Below are 18,524 nucleotides of genomic sequence, written 5' to 3'. Positions count from 1 at the left end.
TACAGTCACACTTTACACATATGCTCATGTGTGGTGAGTAGTGTAGGTGTGTTGAGTTACTTCAGTTTTATTATGTCCTCTCACTTGCAAATAATCAGAACCATGCAGTGCACATACTTACAGTGTCCATTGAGTGCACTTGAATGCAACCAGCACACTCGAAAACGTCTTAGAGCTGATGTTTGCTTTCATGTAATCTTGTGGTTTATCGCTAAAGCCTCTTTTGAAACTCGCCTCTTTCATTTTAGCTCTAAACCTTTTGAATATCAGTGGAGATTCTGATAAAAACGCGTCTGTAAGTGGCAGAGAAATCTACTCATGCGTGTCTTTGCAGCGTCAGGTTTGTCCCCTCGCACTCATCTTGATAGTCACAGTCAACCTGAAACATTGTGCCACAGTTGCGGAAACTATCAAAAGGGAACAACTAAAAATAGAAGCGAACATCTTGTTGGCGACCAGTAAAAACACAGTGAATAGTAGCACGTGTTCAGCTGAGGACACAGTCTGGGTAGTTTGATTCGGAGTACAGAACTGAATAAACTATATCGGGGGAGGGCACGCTGCGTATTAGAATCTTAACGAAGGAAAGTGCTGTTGCTTTTGTTGTGATTTTAGTGAATTTGTCCAACCCGGGTCTTACTGTGGAGACTTGGGATATTTCAGCTCTGATGTGGACCACATCTTCTTGTAGTAATTTCTGCTGATAGGCAATTTTCTCAGCGTGAGCCGGCTGATCTCTGTACTCCTCCATCTGCTGGTGGGAAACATCCAGCACAGACTCCAACTTGTCCTATATAGAAGCCGCGACACACGAAGCCTTCATGAACCACATGTCAACAAGCACTGACACACATATTTAAATACCGTACAAATAAAAATAGCAATTTTGTTTCCAGTGAGTGCAAAACAAAAACCTTGTCCTCCTTTAGAGTGCGTATGCTGGCCTCTAACTCCTGGAGAATCTTGTCTTGTTCACACAGTCGACTTAATTTCACCTACAGGAGAAACATATTGAGATAATAAGAAGGCAGGAAAGCAAAGGATAAGATCTACCTCTGCTTCTTATCACTCTCTGTTTACTTGTGATAACACCACGGACATAAAGCGACAGAAAAGCAGGAAGGAGGTAAAGCAGTGGCTGGGAGTAGTTAGATTTACAACACAGGTCAGCTGTTCATTCTTGTCTCCATTCAATGATACTCTACAGCCAGAAAGGACGAATTGATTGGAGTCTGTCAATGAGGCTCTTCTCTGTAAAAAGCCCCGAGGAATTCTTCTCATCAGCGCAGCGTGAAATATCAAAAGACTCTATACTGTCTAGTTCGGGGGCAAATCTAGTAATACCCATTATGAGTAATCATAATCAAAAATCCATATTTTCAGATTCACTTTTTGGAGAAAGCCGTGTTTACTGAGAGTGACAGATTTGTTTTCCCAGAAATGGGTTATGTGTTTATGAAAACAACATAAGACTGCCTCGTTCACAGTCTTTCTCACACAGTGTATTTTTTTTCTCAGATCTATTTATCATTCTGTTCAATTAATAATTAAGCTGTTTTTATTTTCGCTGCCATATATTGTTGTTTTTAATTGCATGAAATATTCATTGTTCAGACAAATTTACTGGCAATTTCTTATAAATTGTTAAAGTGGAACAATGCTAATGATGAAAAGCCAGGACATCCATCTTATTTACCTCTATTCAGCAGAAAACAAAGAATGAAAAAAGCCAGATCAGGCAAATCAAACTGAAAAATTTAACAGCTCAACATCTAAAACTCCCATTACATGTATTTTTCCCTTTAAATTGCAGGGAGGAAAATAAAAGCTGTGGTCGATACTCTCAGGCCCTCGCTGTACAGAGTGGATGGGTGTCCCCACAGTGTTGCAACGTACATACGATCCCTTCCCTCTGCAGCCTATGTTTACCACAACTTAAGAACACACACATACAGAGAAACCACACTAAACCACACAGTAAAGTCAGACTAAAGTCAGCTGCTTCTCTGTAGTGGATTGTCAGAAGTCGGAAATGGAGATCATAAAGAAAAGACAGCGACGGATAAACAGGGTGCTTATTTGGCTGATTCTTTAAATCCTGAGAACGGTTCACTTACATCGGCATCACTTTCTGCTATTTTCACAGGCCTTGATGGTCTTTCTTTTTTTAAACTCTCACGTCCAGTAACCTGAAATTCACCATAGTCACAAATATAATAAAGTGTTTAATAACAGCAGCAATCAAATGACACATCTGAACACCTTTAGTTTAATGCTTCCAGTTAAAAAGAAAACGGCAACTACTCGAATTTTCAGCATCCACTGAGACTGCTAGACAAGGCAAGCCGAACGAAATTATGAAGAAGGGGGGAAAAGGAAAAACGTGAGCTGCCGGAACAAAACTTTGTGCTGAAGCTGAGCAAAAACATTTATGCAGATAGAGAGGTTCTGCATCTTTGTGTCTGGGGAAACCCTAAAACCCCAAAGCTGCTCTTTCCCGGCTGCTTATTACTGTAATTTAAACAACCAGGTCCTTTATATAAACGAGTGAGGAACGCTTTTCCTTGAACGCCTCATTTCATCTTTCACAAACATATCGATTTGGACTGGAAAGATTTAAAGTGGATGCAGCCTTATAGAAGAAAATAATTTACTTATTTGTACAACAAGACTGCAGCGTATCACCTGGGTATTTGTTGTACTGTAAGTTATCGAGGCCTCTAATTTCATGAGGGCGTGGAAAGGTAGTATGTGCAGTCCAGATTATTTCTAGACTATCCCTCAGTATCACATTGTGAAATAAAAGAATAGATTAAAGTCTCAGCTTTAATTTAGATGGGTTTACATCAATATAAAAATAACTTTGCATGAGATATAGTGTCAATAATAATTTCTGCAGATACACATACAGTGAATCTACTATATCTATTAATCTGTTAAATATGCCTGAAAACTTTTGAGCCACCTTTGAATGCAGTTCTGTCAGAATGATATTAGACTGACTCAGCCGGCTGAAGATTTTCCAATTCTTTGTTGTTTGGCCTCAAACTGAAGATCAATGTCCCCCTCAATGACGGAATGTCGTCCAGTGAGTTTTGATTTGTATGCATTTGGCTGAATCTGAGCACTTCTGTATAGATCTGCATTTATTCTGCTGCTTCAACAAATACCAGCTGTCAGCTCCAATATCAGCAATACAGACCTAAACAGCAGCACCAACAACACATGAGGTGTTTTGGCTCCTTTCTTTTCCACACACGTCTCTTTTTATCATTACAGTGAAAGTAGAACTTTGCTACCAGTTCCTTTCTGACATTTTTCCCCCTCCAAACTGCTGTGTGGCATTTCTGTTTCTGACTAGGGGTGAATCATCTGATGATTATTATAACCACAACTGGTTGTAAATTAGGAAACATGTAGGTCTGCGCACTGGAGGACATCCTTGACTGGCAGTGCAGTCAGAAAGCACATTTTCAACTACAAGACTTGGATTACCATTGTCTGTTTTTCTGCTATGTCTGATAGCTCTCCGATCGACATTTTCTTGAGCCATTATGATCATTATTATCGTCTTCACTGTGACCTCTTTATTCCTCAGACAATTGTACATCAATCTAAATGGCAACACTGCTCTCAGTAAACTCTGAGCCCAAGAAACATTTAGTGGTCAAGCATCCAATTACTTGTGAATCTTCAATGTAGCACTTAGCACCATGTGTTGTGGGTTATATCTCACACGCGATTCTTTCAATTCTGTCATAAATCACCTCAAATCATTCAAATAAAAGCTAAGAATTACAGCATCCATTATTTTATTTCAAGCTGAATGTTCTGAGAAACAGAACCTGAATAAAATGAAGTGAAACTGTTTAAAATCCAAGGAAAGAGACTGAAAAGGTGAGAATAATTAAAAGTCATAGGTACTGCTGACATCATGAATTTCATTCTAATTTAAAAGATTTGAACATTTTGGTAATAAAGACGGACTATACAACCATTCTAGCACCTCTGTAAGCCAATACTAGTTCATACTACACAAAGTACAATAAAGCTTTATGGTATATGCTAACAGCAGCATACTAATAAATTAACATTTTGTCACAGTGACACTTACATGTACAGTCGTGATGATTATAGTTTATTGTGAGGCTGCACATATACTAGTGGTTGGTGAGTTTTGCCCCAGAGTTTTTCTATTAGCATGACTGAAAATGAGAAAATGTCTCTCCAGCGCTGCTAAACTAGAATTTAGTTTCTTCTAATGTAACCGCTTCAACTTCTATGTGCAGTTACAATTGGTTTGTTCAAGAAATCTGTTACTGATTACATTTTAGGCACTATATCTGAACAACCAAACAACAAAAACATTTAAAAGTTGAGGACTTGTTGACTTATTTAATCTTTTCTAAACTCATATATTCCCGTTTTTAGACCTCTTGTTTGCAGTGAGATTAATATACATTCTAGTTTCTTTTTTCCTCTAATATGTGTCTTTTTTGTAAAATACTGTTACAAGGACTTATTTCACTGTCATCAGTCCAGCTGTAGTAGTATCAGAATTTTATTGTTAGCATTTAACACTTTATTGAGCATTTTGTATCTTAGTATATTTTGCTATTATTTATTACTCTGCCAAGGAGGCGGAGCCTTGGCTGAGTGACATGATGATCAATGTTGGTTTGTCTGTCTGTCTGTCTGTCTGTCTGTCTGTTAGTATCATTACTCAAAAACAGATTAACGGATTTGGATGAAAATTTCAAGGAAGGTCAAAAATGTCCCAAGGACCAATTGATTAGATTTTGGCGGTGATGCGGACTAATTTGGACTTAATGATACAACGATTGAGGAGCCTTGGTGGAGTACTGCACTCTCTGAGCATTTTTCTAGTCTGTATTATGGTGGTGGGCACTTTACTTTTTATGCTGTAACAACAAAATTTTCTCTTGGGGGTCAATAAAGTTATTCTATTCTGTCAGTATCAGTAAAATAGCCTATGAATCCCATTCGGAGATCTTTGAGTTTGTGGGGCAGAGATTTGTCACCCATTTGTCTGTCACAGTAATACATGAAGTTGTAAAGTGTGGGTGGGTTAGTCGTAACACTCCCACATCAGGATCACCACACCCAGCACAGCAGTACAGCAGTACAGCAGTGCAAGCAGGACAGTCAATTAAAGGGGCACTCCACTTGTTGTTCATGTCAAAGTCAAATAGAACTACTCATGTCGGGTACTACACAGCCTGTGAGAACAGTTTTATTATATACTCTGTGGTTTGCTCTAGTCTGGGAAAATTATTCAAGTGGTCACCAGGAAATCTTTTAGTGGGTTTGAAAACTGCAAGTTTTTACAAGAAAGTATTTGTTTACATTTTGACAGTTTTTTTTTCTGTCGTTCACATGCTTGACATCTTAGTGTAAGTGCACTAGTGTCGGTAGTTCTCTTTCTTGACCGTGGTGAACACACATCACCACACATTACCATCCATTTCCACCACAATGAAACTAGAGGCCCACTGTCATAATCACATTATCAGAGTGTTCGTTAAAGAGCACCATTGGGTCTTCTCTTACGCTCTAACAAGCAAAACCAAAGCAAATGGAAGACTTTAAACAAGACATTCAACATGATCCAAAATGCTCAGTAGCATGCAAAAGAGCTCTGTGCCATTACAGCTTCTTTCCATTCATCTCTCAGTCTCATAACAGTGTTGGAGTGTCACGCAGTGGATGAACGGATGAAGGGATTCATGTGCAAAATCCTGCATATTTTCCAGGGATGCATCACATTCCATTTGAAAAGCAGTCGAATGGTCTGTTTCACTTTGTATGCACACCATCCTTACATTCCAACAATACCCAAAACTTGAAGTGGGGTTTTCAAACACATTGTGTACTGAAACGATCATCGGGTCAATACTTTCGATCTGTTTTGAAACAGGAAATGGAGAGGCGTTACTGGGCTATACTGTCCATCACTGGAAGACTTCCCTCCATTCCAAACACAACCCAGATTTTTTATTTTTATTTTTTTACTAATGCAATGTGGTGTTAAACATACAAATCAATTAAGATCAAATGCTTTGCACAAGTGAGAATGGAAGCTATGCCATAAGCTAGCTAAATGAGTCAGTTAAATACAGGAGGAATTGGAACCCACATTACTCAGATGTTTTAGTAATTCATCCTTGTGTTCCAAAAAAAATGTATTCTGTAAAACTACTTCTAGTGCTATCAACCAGTGGAAAGCATCTTGACGAACTGAACATCAGGACTTTTTCTAAAGTATGAAGCCAAACATTGCTATCACTAAAAGCCAGTCACATTGGAGTGTTTGCAAGATTCATCAGATTGTTTTATGCAATGATAGCTTCTTATCCTCAGATGGATAATTTACATAACAAGAAGACAGTAAAAAGACATGTTAATTCCATCATAAGGAGACAGTTGAAAGCTCAGCGCAGAACAGAAGAAAGACAGGAAAAGGGGGAAACAGGGAGGCAGATGTTGGAGGCAGCAGCAGGAGAACAAGATTGCAGTCCAGAGAGGAGGAGATGGAGAAGAAGATGAAAGCGATAAAGTGGCATTTACTTTGTTGGGGCCCACCTTCAGATCTAGATACTCCAGGTCCTTCTTCAGTTGTATGTAAGTATCATCAGCCTTTAAATGAGCAGTGGAGAGATAAATCATTTGAAATGAAACTGCAAAGGATAATGGGTGACCAGATGACTCCTAAGGCCTTTATTTGATGTTCAGGCTTTGCTAACTGAACTTTAATTAACTTGCTCTCAATTACAGTGTGCTTCTACCTCTGTATTTTTATCTACAGCGAGAAAAGCCAAACTCTAATTAAGTAATCGTGTAATTTTTGAACTGGTTTAACGTCTCCTGTTTGACCTCATGCACAACTGAGCAACACAGGTCTTACGCATGACATGTGGTCAAACGGAGTGTTTACGTTTCTTCACAAGCATGGAGAATGGCCAGAGAATGGTTGGATGTTAGAAACTGGGTGGAGTTGTCATTACTGAGCACCATTGCAGCTTGACTGTGGTCTGCTAGTCTTACAGCAATGCACTTTGTTCACAGGCTCATAGGGAAGACTGCGGCCCGATGGCTGCCTCAGAATGATAACGCCAAGAACAAAAGATTTATCAGAGCACACGGAAATGTAGATACAAATGTGTTATACTATACATCTATTAAACAAACAAAGGACAGTTTAAAATACAGGCACAGTCAACAAGCAACATGCTTCAGATGTGGCAGATTCCTTTTTACAAGTAGAATCACACAAGATTCGTATTACATTGTCAGGTTTTGACAAATTCAATGAGTGACACTCGCTATAAAGACACTAATGTACAGCTAAAGGTACGATACAATCCATGCCAGAAATGGTTGAATAAACAAGACAACCAAGCAGTACAGACAGACCGCACAGTCTGTCAGAATGACAAGGAAGTAATGTATGGGTTTGGCTGGGGGGAGGGGGACCAAAATGCACTGGCAGGGGGATGCAGTGTGCTGCGTTAGGGAAGTATGAGGGTCCCTGACCTGCATGCTGGGGCCAAGGAGGCCGTTGTGCTGGTGGTTCTGCAGGTGAGCGAACGCACTGCTGGGGCTATGCACACCAGCCATCTTGGCCTGGTGCCTCCGTAGCTGAATGAGGAGCAGAGTCAGCTCCTCTGGCTGTAGCCAAGCCCGGGGTTTGGGGGCCAGAGGCCAGTGAAAGCACAGAGGGATGAGAGAAAATATTTGATAATCATCTGGGCAGTACAGTGGCTGAGCTATAGCAGCTGACAGAGCCAAGTGTTAGAGAGGCGCTTCCATTAATGTCCCGATAATAACTTAAAATGTAAAAGCTAGAGCTGCACTATGGAGACGGTTATGGGAGGATGACTTATTGCGCTATAAAGGGCTGGCTGAAGAGAAGGGTTATCACAGCTGATAACACTTATCAAACACATATCATATGGTATCAAATTAAACCAGCTTCACAGAATCAGTCAGCTCTAGATTCTACATATTGATTGTGTCACTGAGTCAAATTTTGGACTGAGGTTTTCCTGTTCTTACCTGGATTCGCCTTCAAAGGCCATTGGAACACAGTGTTAATACCATAGAGCAGGCATCTTCACTAATGAACCCAAGTTCTGTCGTTAATGAAACAGAGGATCGTACCGTTTTGCCATGCAAGCTGGGAGCACTGACGGTGTGTGTGATGTAGCCCATGGATGGCACGGATCGTCTCTCTATTTGGGAGGTCTGTGGAGAAAACGCAATTCATCAGCTTGTTATTACAGATCTTATAGAATCAAATCAAACAGAATGTCTAATTCACGAAGTAATCTTCAATAGTGTGTTGGAAGTGAGAGCTGGATCTCTCTATCACACTGAATCAAAGTTAAACCATTGCCTCCAAGTCTGCAAACAAATTTGACTACACAGCACATTTATTTTTTTTCATCTATCCCTTTCTCCCTTTCATCACTCCTACTCTTCTTCGAAACAAGGTGTGCCCTGAGTTTACAGATGCTACGGGGCTCGGAGAATCTGACGTTTTTGCTTAACACACAGAATTAGCGAAAACCAGGCCCACTACAGAACCTTAAAAGGACACAAACAACAAGAGATTTAATTAACTACACATAAATTATACCAAACCTGTTTTCTTAAAATAACATTTGTTTGCTACCAGCAAGAGAAGCACTGTAAGCCATTCCCTTTGAGATTCCCATGCCACAATTTTTTTGCTGTATAATAGGTTTTTTATTTAAATGCAAGATCAGAAGAAAGAGACCGCTGCTGATGTTTGAGATACAGTAGAGATGTTTATAGGGTGCTGAGGAGCCCTGGGCAAACTGGATTAGCTGCTAATAAAACATACTTCTTAATGCTATTCCACAGAGACACATGGATCGCTATTACTTAAGCGTGCTCCAGCCAGAGAGCACCAGCAGCCTCAAAGATGCTGGGTGCACCAAAACTAAGTTCAGTGCCAACTAAATTTAGTTCCCATAAACATCGCTTCCTCGTACAGTCACTGTGGCCACCTTTGTTAAAAATGCATCTTCCTCTGAAGGCTTTTCCATAATTGTGCGTCACTGTATATTATAGCTGTAATTAGTGTCTTGACACTTGGCTGAATGATGGAGGAAACAGAGCATCTGCAACACTTTGTTTACTTGTGTAAGGCCAACGGGTCGGGTTGTGAGGCTTGTGTGTGTTGGCAAATGCGGTGATGGTTTGGAGGGAGATCGTTTCACATGTGGAGGGTGTGGTGGGGCGACAGCGCAGGGTGTGGATGACAGGACGTCCCCTCGCTCCGTCTCCTGTGGCGGTGGCGGTGCTGTCTGAGTGCTACGACGGTTTCAGGGAACGGCGCAGCAGCGAGTTTTTCCACTCACACACGCTCACACCACCTGTGGGGTGCGCTTGGGCGTGGACTGTGTGAATCTGCGAATGATTCACATGAGCATCAAAGTGTGTGCACTGAAAAGCTGGAGCCTTCTCATGCTCCTCCTGCTCCTCTTCCCATGGTGTCCTTGTGAGCTCACAACAGCCCACAAGTTGACATCAATGGATACCTCACGGTCACTTTCCACAGCTACCGTGAGAATGAGACCTTTGTTGTTTTTCTCACAAGTGAGTCATCAACTTCTACTACTTTCACAACCAATGACAGACTGCTGGTGTTTACTGTGTGATAGTGCTACAGTGTTTAAGCCCCGTTGACTCTATTGGCACATAAATTCATGAAGGGTGGGACTTCCATCTATCCGTCCAACATCATGGACAGGTCTGAAACCAGTCGTACTGTGGGTGTGATACCACACTGGGAACAAACCTTACAAATTATCACCCCTATTTTTCACTTTAATGACAATGTTCCCAACATCCAACACACACAGAAGAGATTAGCTATTTTAGTGAGAATTGCAGCAAATAATTATTTACATGATCTGAATCTTTCTTGATTTATCATTTAATCATTTCACCTACATACAGCCAGAATTCAGTCAAAAAAAAAAAACAGGACTTTTGCAGTTTTTTTAGAAGCAAAAACTCAAAGAAACTCAGTTTCTCAACAAAGAAAATGATGGTAGTAATGATTAATTAATTGCCTGAATAATTGCTGATGCATTTTCTGCTGATTTACAGATATATATAGTTAATCTTGAGCAACACTATTGATTTGGCAAACGGCCACAAGTAAATAAAATAAAATATGATAAAAACTCAGCTGACTGCATTTTCGTTCTCAAGTAGTTTAAGAGTTTTTAGACTGCTTAAAAGAAGAAATTACATTGACCATGTTCATCACAATAAATGACACGTGATAATTAAATTAAATTAAAGTTTCCTGCCGGCATTGTCGTTTATTTTTATTTTAAAAATGGCTTAAGATGAAGTAAATCAATATACCAAGATTTGCAATTTTTGTTTTATGATATGACTTTGAATTCATTTACATCTGAAGGCCCTATACAACATTAATGGATTAATATAAAATTAATTAATGTTTTTCATTAAATGCAAAATTTCTGTGACTGTATGACATTTTACTGAACATTTGAACATTTTGAATTTGAGTATTTAGAACTACATTTAATACTGCTTGACTGGGGAAGAAGTAAATACTGTTTTATATTTTATATTACAATGATAAGGTAAACAGTCTGGAGATGAACAAAGACAGCAGCTCCTAAGAATGCTGCCTACTGATACTAAAACTACCAGAGATGAGTCTCCTCCTTAAGTCCTACCTGAGAAAGATGGGCACAGATGTGGCCAGGGGAGCTCGACCTTGTGCTGTCCCCCGGTGCCACCTCATCCAGGGGCCGGACTGTGCGTCTGTCTGAGGGTGTGTGTGGCCTGCGTGGGGAGAGGGGTTTGAAGGAGGAGGGGACTGATGGTGGGACTTCACATGGTGATGGAGGGACAGAAATTGAGCGTGGCATTTCCACGGTAACTCTGAAAGACGAGGAGTCCGTGAAGTTGGGGCCGGTGTAGACGGGAGCGGTGGGGCTGCCGTGACGGAACTGCTGCCGCTGCTGCCACTCGTACAGCTGCCACACCATCCCCTCCTTGGTGGCCATTCGCTCGTCGGTGGACATGCGGAAGTGGCTGAGTCGGTCGTGGGCGTACTTATAGTCACTGGGCAGGTTGCATGTCGCTGGAGGAGAGCTGCTGCCAGACGGGAGACGAGGAGACTTTGGCAATGATTGATAGGTGACATCTGCTGTGCTGGATTTGGGTTTTAGAGGAGGAGTCCGCCGAGGAAGGTTGTACTCAGCAGAGGGAGCACTAGGACAGAAAAGCACATAGAAACTTTTAATTTTATATAAAGAATGTCATATTATCATAAATGTGGTACAGAGGAGGGCTCTTTTTTGCATTGCACCTGGTCATGTGCGAAGCTTAGTACGTTTTGGCATGATTTTAGTGACATCATGACAAAACTTGCAGGATTTGCCTTCACCATTGGATCCACAAATGTGCCTACTGGGGAACTATACAGCCATTAAAGCACATTTTAAGTGCTCCCAGAAGAGATTTTTTGAAATAGCTTTGTGCACTGCCTGGAAGTGTATAGCAGACATGGAAGTCTGACTCCCATCTCCCCATAGATGGTTAACGGAAATGAACAGCTGCATCCCACTCAAAAAGATTACATACACTCTGAGAAACGAATACAGCACCTTTCTGACGATTTGGCAGCCTTACTTGTCCTACATTGATACTTTGACAACACCTTTATCAGACTTATAAAAATGATACCAAATTGATACACCACAAGTCGCTTGTAGAAACCAGGATTATTTACACTGCCTCTTATTTTAGGTTCTTTTTATTTTATTGATTTATTTTTCATTTCATTAACTATTAGCTACTCGTTTTGAGTTAGGTGCTCTTTTAGTTTGTATGTGTATGGGGGGTGGGGGGTATTTTGTAATCTGTATTTTGTGTATGTTTTGTTAAATTGGAAAATTTTGAAACATAAAATATTCCAAAAAAACAGAATGACATATTATCCATCCACTATAAAACATCATTCTCCACATTAAAGCAAAAATTTTTTTTAATTAACAATTCCAATATGTAATTCTTCATATTAGCCACTAGAGGGAGGCATTTACTAAATTTTTTTTCTAAATCATTCATGCTGCTGCCACAGAGTAATGCTGGTTGATTGAACCTAACCCTGTAAAGTCAAACTGACCTCTTTGACGGTTCCCCTTTTTGAACTTTGACCCAGTGCTCAACCTGAGCCAGCGTGTTCTTCCTCTGCATGTGCACATGTTTCTCCGTGTCCGTCCGTGAAACAAAACTCCTTTGATAGACAAGATTTCCATTTTGTTCTGGCGGCAGAGCCACTTGGATTACAGTCTGCTGTCCGTTCTTGTGAGCGGCACCATTGACGGAGTCTGGAGACAGTCTCTCTAATCTTTCCTGTGGGGCAGACTGGCTGGGCTTCCCCTGGAGCTCTAATCCATACCTCACCTCTTCTCCGTGAGCCAGTCTGATACCGTTATCCTGAGGTTCATCCCTGTCCGTCCTATGAATGCTTTCTGACCGTGATGAGTTCTGGTTGATGTGGACATGGTTGGTTTGTGGGACTGCCTGTTGTGCACCCTTCTCTACATCTCTGTGAAAAGACAAATATATTAAAAGCTGGACATGCCTGCAAGAATTAAGTAAATGGCTTAATACAGCCAATCCTAAAACACAGAAATAACCCACTGAAGTAAAGCAGTTAATCTTACAAGTATTACACACTTGCACAGCAATTTAACCATAATCTCATTCCACCTTTTCACCAAATGCTATGATGAAGTGCAGCACTATTCTTGAAACAAGGCGATTAAAGAGCAGTAAGCTGTGGATAGAGAACACAATGAACATTCCAATTAACCTTAAGTGAAGCTAAAGGTAATTTCCCAAACCATTTGTGAAAGCACCCTATACATACGGTCAGATTCATTACCGAGTTTGTGTGAGAACAAATCCAGACCAGAGGGAGTTATTCATTAAATTTCCATCTGTACCTTTTTTGTATCTTTCAGCAGAGAGGAAATAAGGAGAGAAGAGCTCTTGCTGGAGAATTCATGCAGAGCAAATCCACTAGGACCCGAAATGACAGTCACTTTATCATCATAAAATAGGTTGGGCTAAAGTACTTCTCTTCCTCATATGTTTAAATGATGTGACTTCCAATTCATAGTTTCATATTGAAATTCATTTATCCACATGGCACCTACAGGAGTTAAATTTGCATTTTTTTTTGTTTGTTTCACAAACTTTATAGAATTAACTCTGTGTCGTCCTGCGGGTCAAAATTGACCCGTTTTATTTTTGAAAATATGGGGAAAAAAATATTTTCAGTGAAACTTCTGATGTCCAATTTTCAACATTTTTGGGAAATCTTTGAACATTTTTTGGTGGGGAAAAAAAGAAATACTTCTGAAGAACATTCACAGGTTGATTTTTTTTGAATGTTCGAAAAGAAAACATTAGAAGTTTTACTAATTATGTATGCAATCACTTTCGATATTTTTAGGATTTTTTTTTTTTTGGAAGATTTTTACTCATTTTTTAAAAATATTTACAAGAATTTGCTTGCCAAGTTAATTTTTTATTTTTTTTTAAAAAACCTTTAAGGGAAACTTTTGAGGAATTGTTGAAATTCTCTTCCTGAAGGTTTTGCAAATTTTCAGAAATTTAGGGAACTATTTGGCAGAATTTTTGGATTTTTTTCAGACGAGGAAACAATACTTTTTGGTGCCCGTAAATGAAGACAACAGGAGAAAAATGATATCAGACAGGCTCATTTTAGCTGATTGCAGTTAAGTGATCTCCTAACACTACCTTGTCATGTACCACTTATTAAAAAACATTCTTCTCATTATATTACCTTTATTAGTGCAAAGTATTTAACATAATTCATGTTTGAATTAAAGGAAAAATACAATGACCATTGTAGGACATGAATGCTTTCCAAAAAAAAAAAAATCAGGAGTACTGACTGACAATGGTCACTGGGTGGCATTAGTGCATAGATCACGTATAGCATGTAGTGCATCCAGGAAATCTAAGATGTTTAAATGCACTAAATAATGCATTTAGCACAGATGCAGTATAGACGGAGCTTCACAGAATATTGCAGACTATTTCTGCCACACATTATCAATATTTTTAAGAACTTCTATGCAGACAAGTCTGCTTTTACTTTGTATAGTCTCAATTGGCAATTGTATGCAATAAACTACACTTAAAATAAAGCAAACCAAGATGCAAGAGACACACATCTGCATGAAAAACTGCAGACAGGGCTGGACCTACTCATGCTGTTAAAAGACAGCCCATTAAGGCAAGAAAAATGTTCCATTTTTCCTTAATGAGACATTATAGATAGTAAAGCAACTGCCGATTCAGCATTACACTCCAGCACTGCAGCTGATACCTGAAGACATAATGCACGGCAAAACAGATGATGAGACATTTATATTTGATGGTGATTTTGACTGGGACACCCAGGTTCCCTTTATGATGGAACCCCATACACATCCAGTTCCCAGAGGCTCCTGTGCTTTCATGGAACGTAGTGGTAGTAGCAGTGGCAGAGACCCAACCAATTGGAGAAGTGGATCTTACACTATAGAGCGAGACCAACCTCTTTATAGTGTGACTCTGCTGCATCAGCGCAGCCTGGTTCATGGCCCGGATCCAGCCATTCATGTCCTCCTGCGTGTCCGCACTGAAGAAATATGTCCGCATCCCGCAGTGTTCTGCCTGTGAGCCAATCACAGAGTTCTTATTGTAAATGTAGGAGCGCATTCCTGTATGGCTTGCCTATGAAAGAGAGGGAGATGGAGAGGCAGAGGGAGAATATGAGAGCTTCTCACTGAAGGTGATTTGACAAGTGAAAAACTTTGCTTTTTTGATCACTGACAGCTGTCAACTCAGTGAAGTCTACGGCAACATTTCACTGGGAAAAAAAAAGAGCAACAGGGAGGGAACAAAGTGCTGTAGCAGAAACAATGTGATCATTTTGTTGTTTCTGGCAGGGAGAAAAGAAAAACATTACAAAAGTTAGATTTTTCCCACTGCTTCTAAAAAAGGCAATTGCAATCCCTTTAGCGCTCAGAAATTAGATGGCAACTGCAGCAAACCACCACACAGTAGCAAAGAAAATGCAATTATGGGCTCCTTTCACCACTTTAGTGCAGACACACATAACCACACATCATAACTTACCTTCTCAAACGTCTGTGCGGGGCTGTAAATCTTTTCTAATAGCTCGAGTGTACCCAGTTCTGATGCAGAATTCCAACAGTAAATATGCCTTCAGCAGCTTTTTGCTAATTTTTAAAGCTGTTGACTACTTTATCTCCTATTGTTTCCACCCAAATATAACATCACTTGTCCTTCACTTACTTTTGTCCTCCTACATACATGTTCATTTTAAATCTGCAAAATATGTTCTAGCGATCTCTTCAGTAGGCAGTAAAACAGTGCAAAAGTTTAATATTAGAGAAGCCAAACACTGCAAAGCACACTGCATATGTCCTGCTTCAAAACAGACATAGGAAATTATGTTAGAGGGGAATATTGTGCATTTTATGGGAAGACAAAGTAAAATTAATGCATGTACAGCAGAGGCCAAAATGTTGATTGTAATGTACATCCAGTGAAATGCAATGCAATCATAAAAGAGTGTAAATAATGACTGAGATGCTGCCATCCATCCTCTCAGATGATGATGATGATGATGAGAAGCTTGACAAGACAACTACCAGAGTCACTGCAATGAATGTGATCCACTGACAAAATGACAAACTGACCCTGTTTATAAAACTAGAAATCCCAAGTTCTTCTTTTGTACCCTGTAGTCCACCGAATTGACTTTGCAATGAATGACTGAGGTTTTTTGTATTGTCACATTGGCTAAGCAATGTACTGTAGTTACTGTAGCTTTGTTGCAGACGTCTAACACTGTCCAAGAATTGGGGCGGCTCTATATAAAGACTTATGAGTTCTGCACTGAATTTGCAGTTTTCTGTGTCCAGTTGGCTCACACACAGTGCCAAAACTATAACAAATGAGTTACTGTCCAAATGCATATAGACCATATACAAAACAAAAGCAGCATTTTTTTTTATATCTCAAATCCTCTATCAAAACTACTAGCATTCATATGTGCTCTGGCATTGTCCATAATGGTCATGATTGTTCACGGTAAGGCTTTAATGCACATTTATAAATGTGCATTCAGCAGCTATTGGCAAGATATGAAACAGAATGAGGTGAGGCTGGTGCTCCACTGATGAGGCTGAAGTCAAATTAAATACCTATTCATGCAAGACAGGAAGCCTGTGTGATTCAGGACGGCCGCCCGCAGAGAACAGTACTCACTCCGCCCGCGCAAACACACCGGGTCACAATGGGAGGCAATTGACCAACAGGGAATGAGAGAAACACAGTGAGATGAGCAAAAGTAAGAGAACAGAAAAAAGAACAGGAAGTTACTGCTGATCAGTGCTGATTCAAAACGAAAGAACAGAAATGGCTCCAGCTGCGGTCTTTTGGCACAGAAAACAAGAATGAGTAGAAGTGCTTTAACAGTTTAGACACATCCTCGTGGAATTACTGCGTGAAAGTACTACAATGACTCATTCAACCTGTTTTCTCATCTTCATTCAACTGCAAATCAAACAGTTTAAAAAACATTTATTTCTCACTATCTCTACTGTATTATTTTAAGTTTATCAGGCAAGGACAGTCTGTAATTCACTGTACATGTCAGCTCCTCTAACAGTCTGGAACATCCCTTTGTTAAACAGCACCATCCACTGAGCTGTTGTCATGCTTACTTAGCAGTAACTAAAATCTTCCAAAGCACCTCAGGTACACGTGCTCTTTAATGCATGATGAGTCAGTGAGAGCTGGGGAGGGGATTCCTTAAATACAGGGTGGTACAGCAGAGCACATCTTTCCTGACAAGCAGAGGGAGGAGACAGCGAATAGCCGGAATGTATAATTAATATTCCAAGCAGCCCAATTATCATACAAATTCCATTGTATGAATTATGGTCATTAAAAGGCAGGAGATGCCCACACATTCGTATTCACACTGACATGCACTCACACTCATTTACACACCGAATCCAAGAACAAAATCCCAAGTACAAAGGAGCTGAAAGGATTGCAACAGAATGCCCTGAAGCTGCAGTGGTGCATCAAACGTTCAGGCACTATTGTTCTTTACAACAGGCTCTGTGTTTCCACAAAGGAGGAGTTGGATAATGTGAACACACGAGGGACATAAATCCCTTTGCTGTCCTCTGGCAGAATACAAAAAAGTGGGAGAAAAAAATAGACTTAACTGCATGCAAGGAAAAGCTCTGGCACAAACAGTAAAAATCATATAGTTACCAAATGCAGGGTGGATGCTGTAAGTATTGTGCCATTCAAATGTCAGTGACAAACAAAGAACACATCCTATGGAAGACTGCACTGCTGCAGCCACAGTTACAGGTTTTGCTCTGCTTCCCCACATAATACGTAGGTGAATGAAATCAAACCGTGCATAATGTGAGTCTGCTATGCTAATCTGATCTGATCATCTGCTTTAGGCAGCGTGACCAGAGTATATAAATAGCGACACTGTAGCCATCGACTGTCACACCCGTTATGGGATTTGTGTTTAAAAAAAGGTCAGGCAGGAGGAGGTCAGAAGTTTCACCAGATTTTGCACAACTGGATTTCAGACAGATGTTGTCACAGAATTTAAAGCTGACATGCATGAAAAAAAATTCTTGTGAAAAATCATGAACATAAATTCAAATTATGCCATGCTAAGTAATTCTTGAACAATATTATTCTTCCTATTTCATGTTGAAAATGAACTGTCTATCCATGAAACCTTTTTTTTTTTTATAATTTAAGGAAATAATAATAATATAAAAAGCCATTAAAGTTACAATAAATAATCCTCAAGATGAGTTTTGCAAAATACACATGTATGGTAAATGACAGCTTCTAATAGATCTGGCTCAAAGTCACTTCAGTCTAACCTTGAAACCATATTTCAAGGTAACGCTGAAAAAAGTTCCAACATATTTTGCACAACTGGACTTAAGACAGATGTCATAGAATTCAGCAGATGAGATACATCCACAATTTGCCTTGTGCAAAAACATGAACATAAATTGGAATTAAGCCAAGTTACAGTTTAAAATTTTTCAGGTAACAGCACTGTGTAATTCCTGAAACAACATTTTTCTCCCTACTTTATGCTGAAAAATAAGTGCCTTTCCATGAAGATCTAATGTTTAGATCTGTCTCACCCTCACTTCAGTGTTACCTTGAAAGCATATTTTAAGCAACATTGAAGCAAAGTTCCAGCACAACTGGACTTCAGCTTCAACAGCTGAGATGCAAAATATATCTTGTAAAGAAACAGAACAATAAATTGGAATTAAGGATAGGTGTGGTTTCAAATTAATTTAGTCAGCAGTACT

At 39.8% G+C, this 18,524-nt stretch overlaps 1 protein-coding gene across 1 annotated transcript in view; it reads right to left on the bottom strand.

The window, feature by feature from the left end:
- The window catches only part of plekha7b (pleckstrin homology domain containing, family A member 7b), a 74,741-nt gene that overhangs the window by 13,370 nt on the left and 42,847 nt on the right, over positions 1–18,524 (bottom strand). The window contains 9 exon segments of the mRNA XM_022192257.2: positions 641–790; positions 915–995; positions 2,118–2,189; positions 6,589–6,657; positions 7,555–7,689; positions 8,182–8,265; positions 10,767–11,307; positions 12,224–12,649; positions 14,675–14,793. Coding sequence (XP_022047949.2) covers positions 641–790; positions 915–995; positions 2,118–2,189; positions 6,589–6,657; positions 7,555–7,689; positions 8,182–8,265; positions 10,767–11,307; positions 12,224–12,649; positions 14,675–14,793 — 1,677 coding nt within the window.

This window comes from Acanthochromis polyacanthus, chromosome 2 (assembly GCF_021347895.1).
Source record: "Acanthochromis polyacanthus isolate Apoly-LR-REF ecotype Palm Island chromosome 2, KAUST_Apoly_ChrSc, whole genome shotgun sequence".
Lineage (NCBI taxonomy): Eukaryota > Metazoa > Chordata > Actinopteri > Pomacentridae > Acanthochromis > Acanthochromis polyacanthus.
The sequence above is the reverse complement of the archived record's forward strand: the minus strand, read 5'-3'. Positions and strand labels throughout refer to the sequence as shown.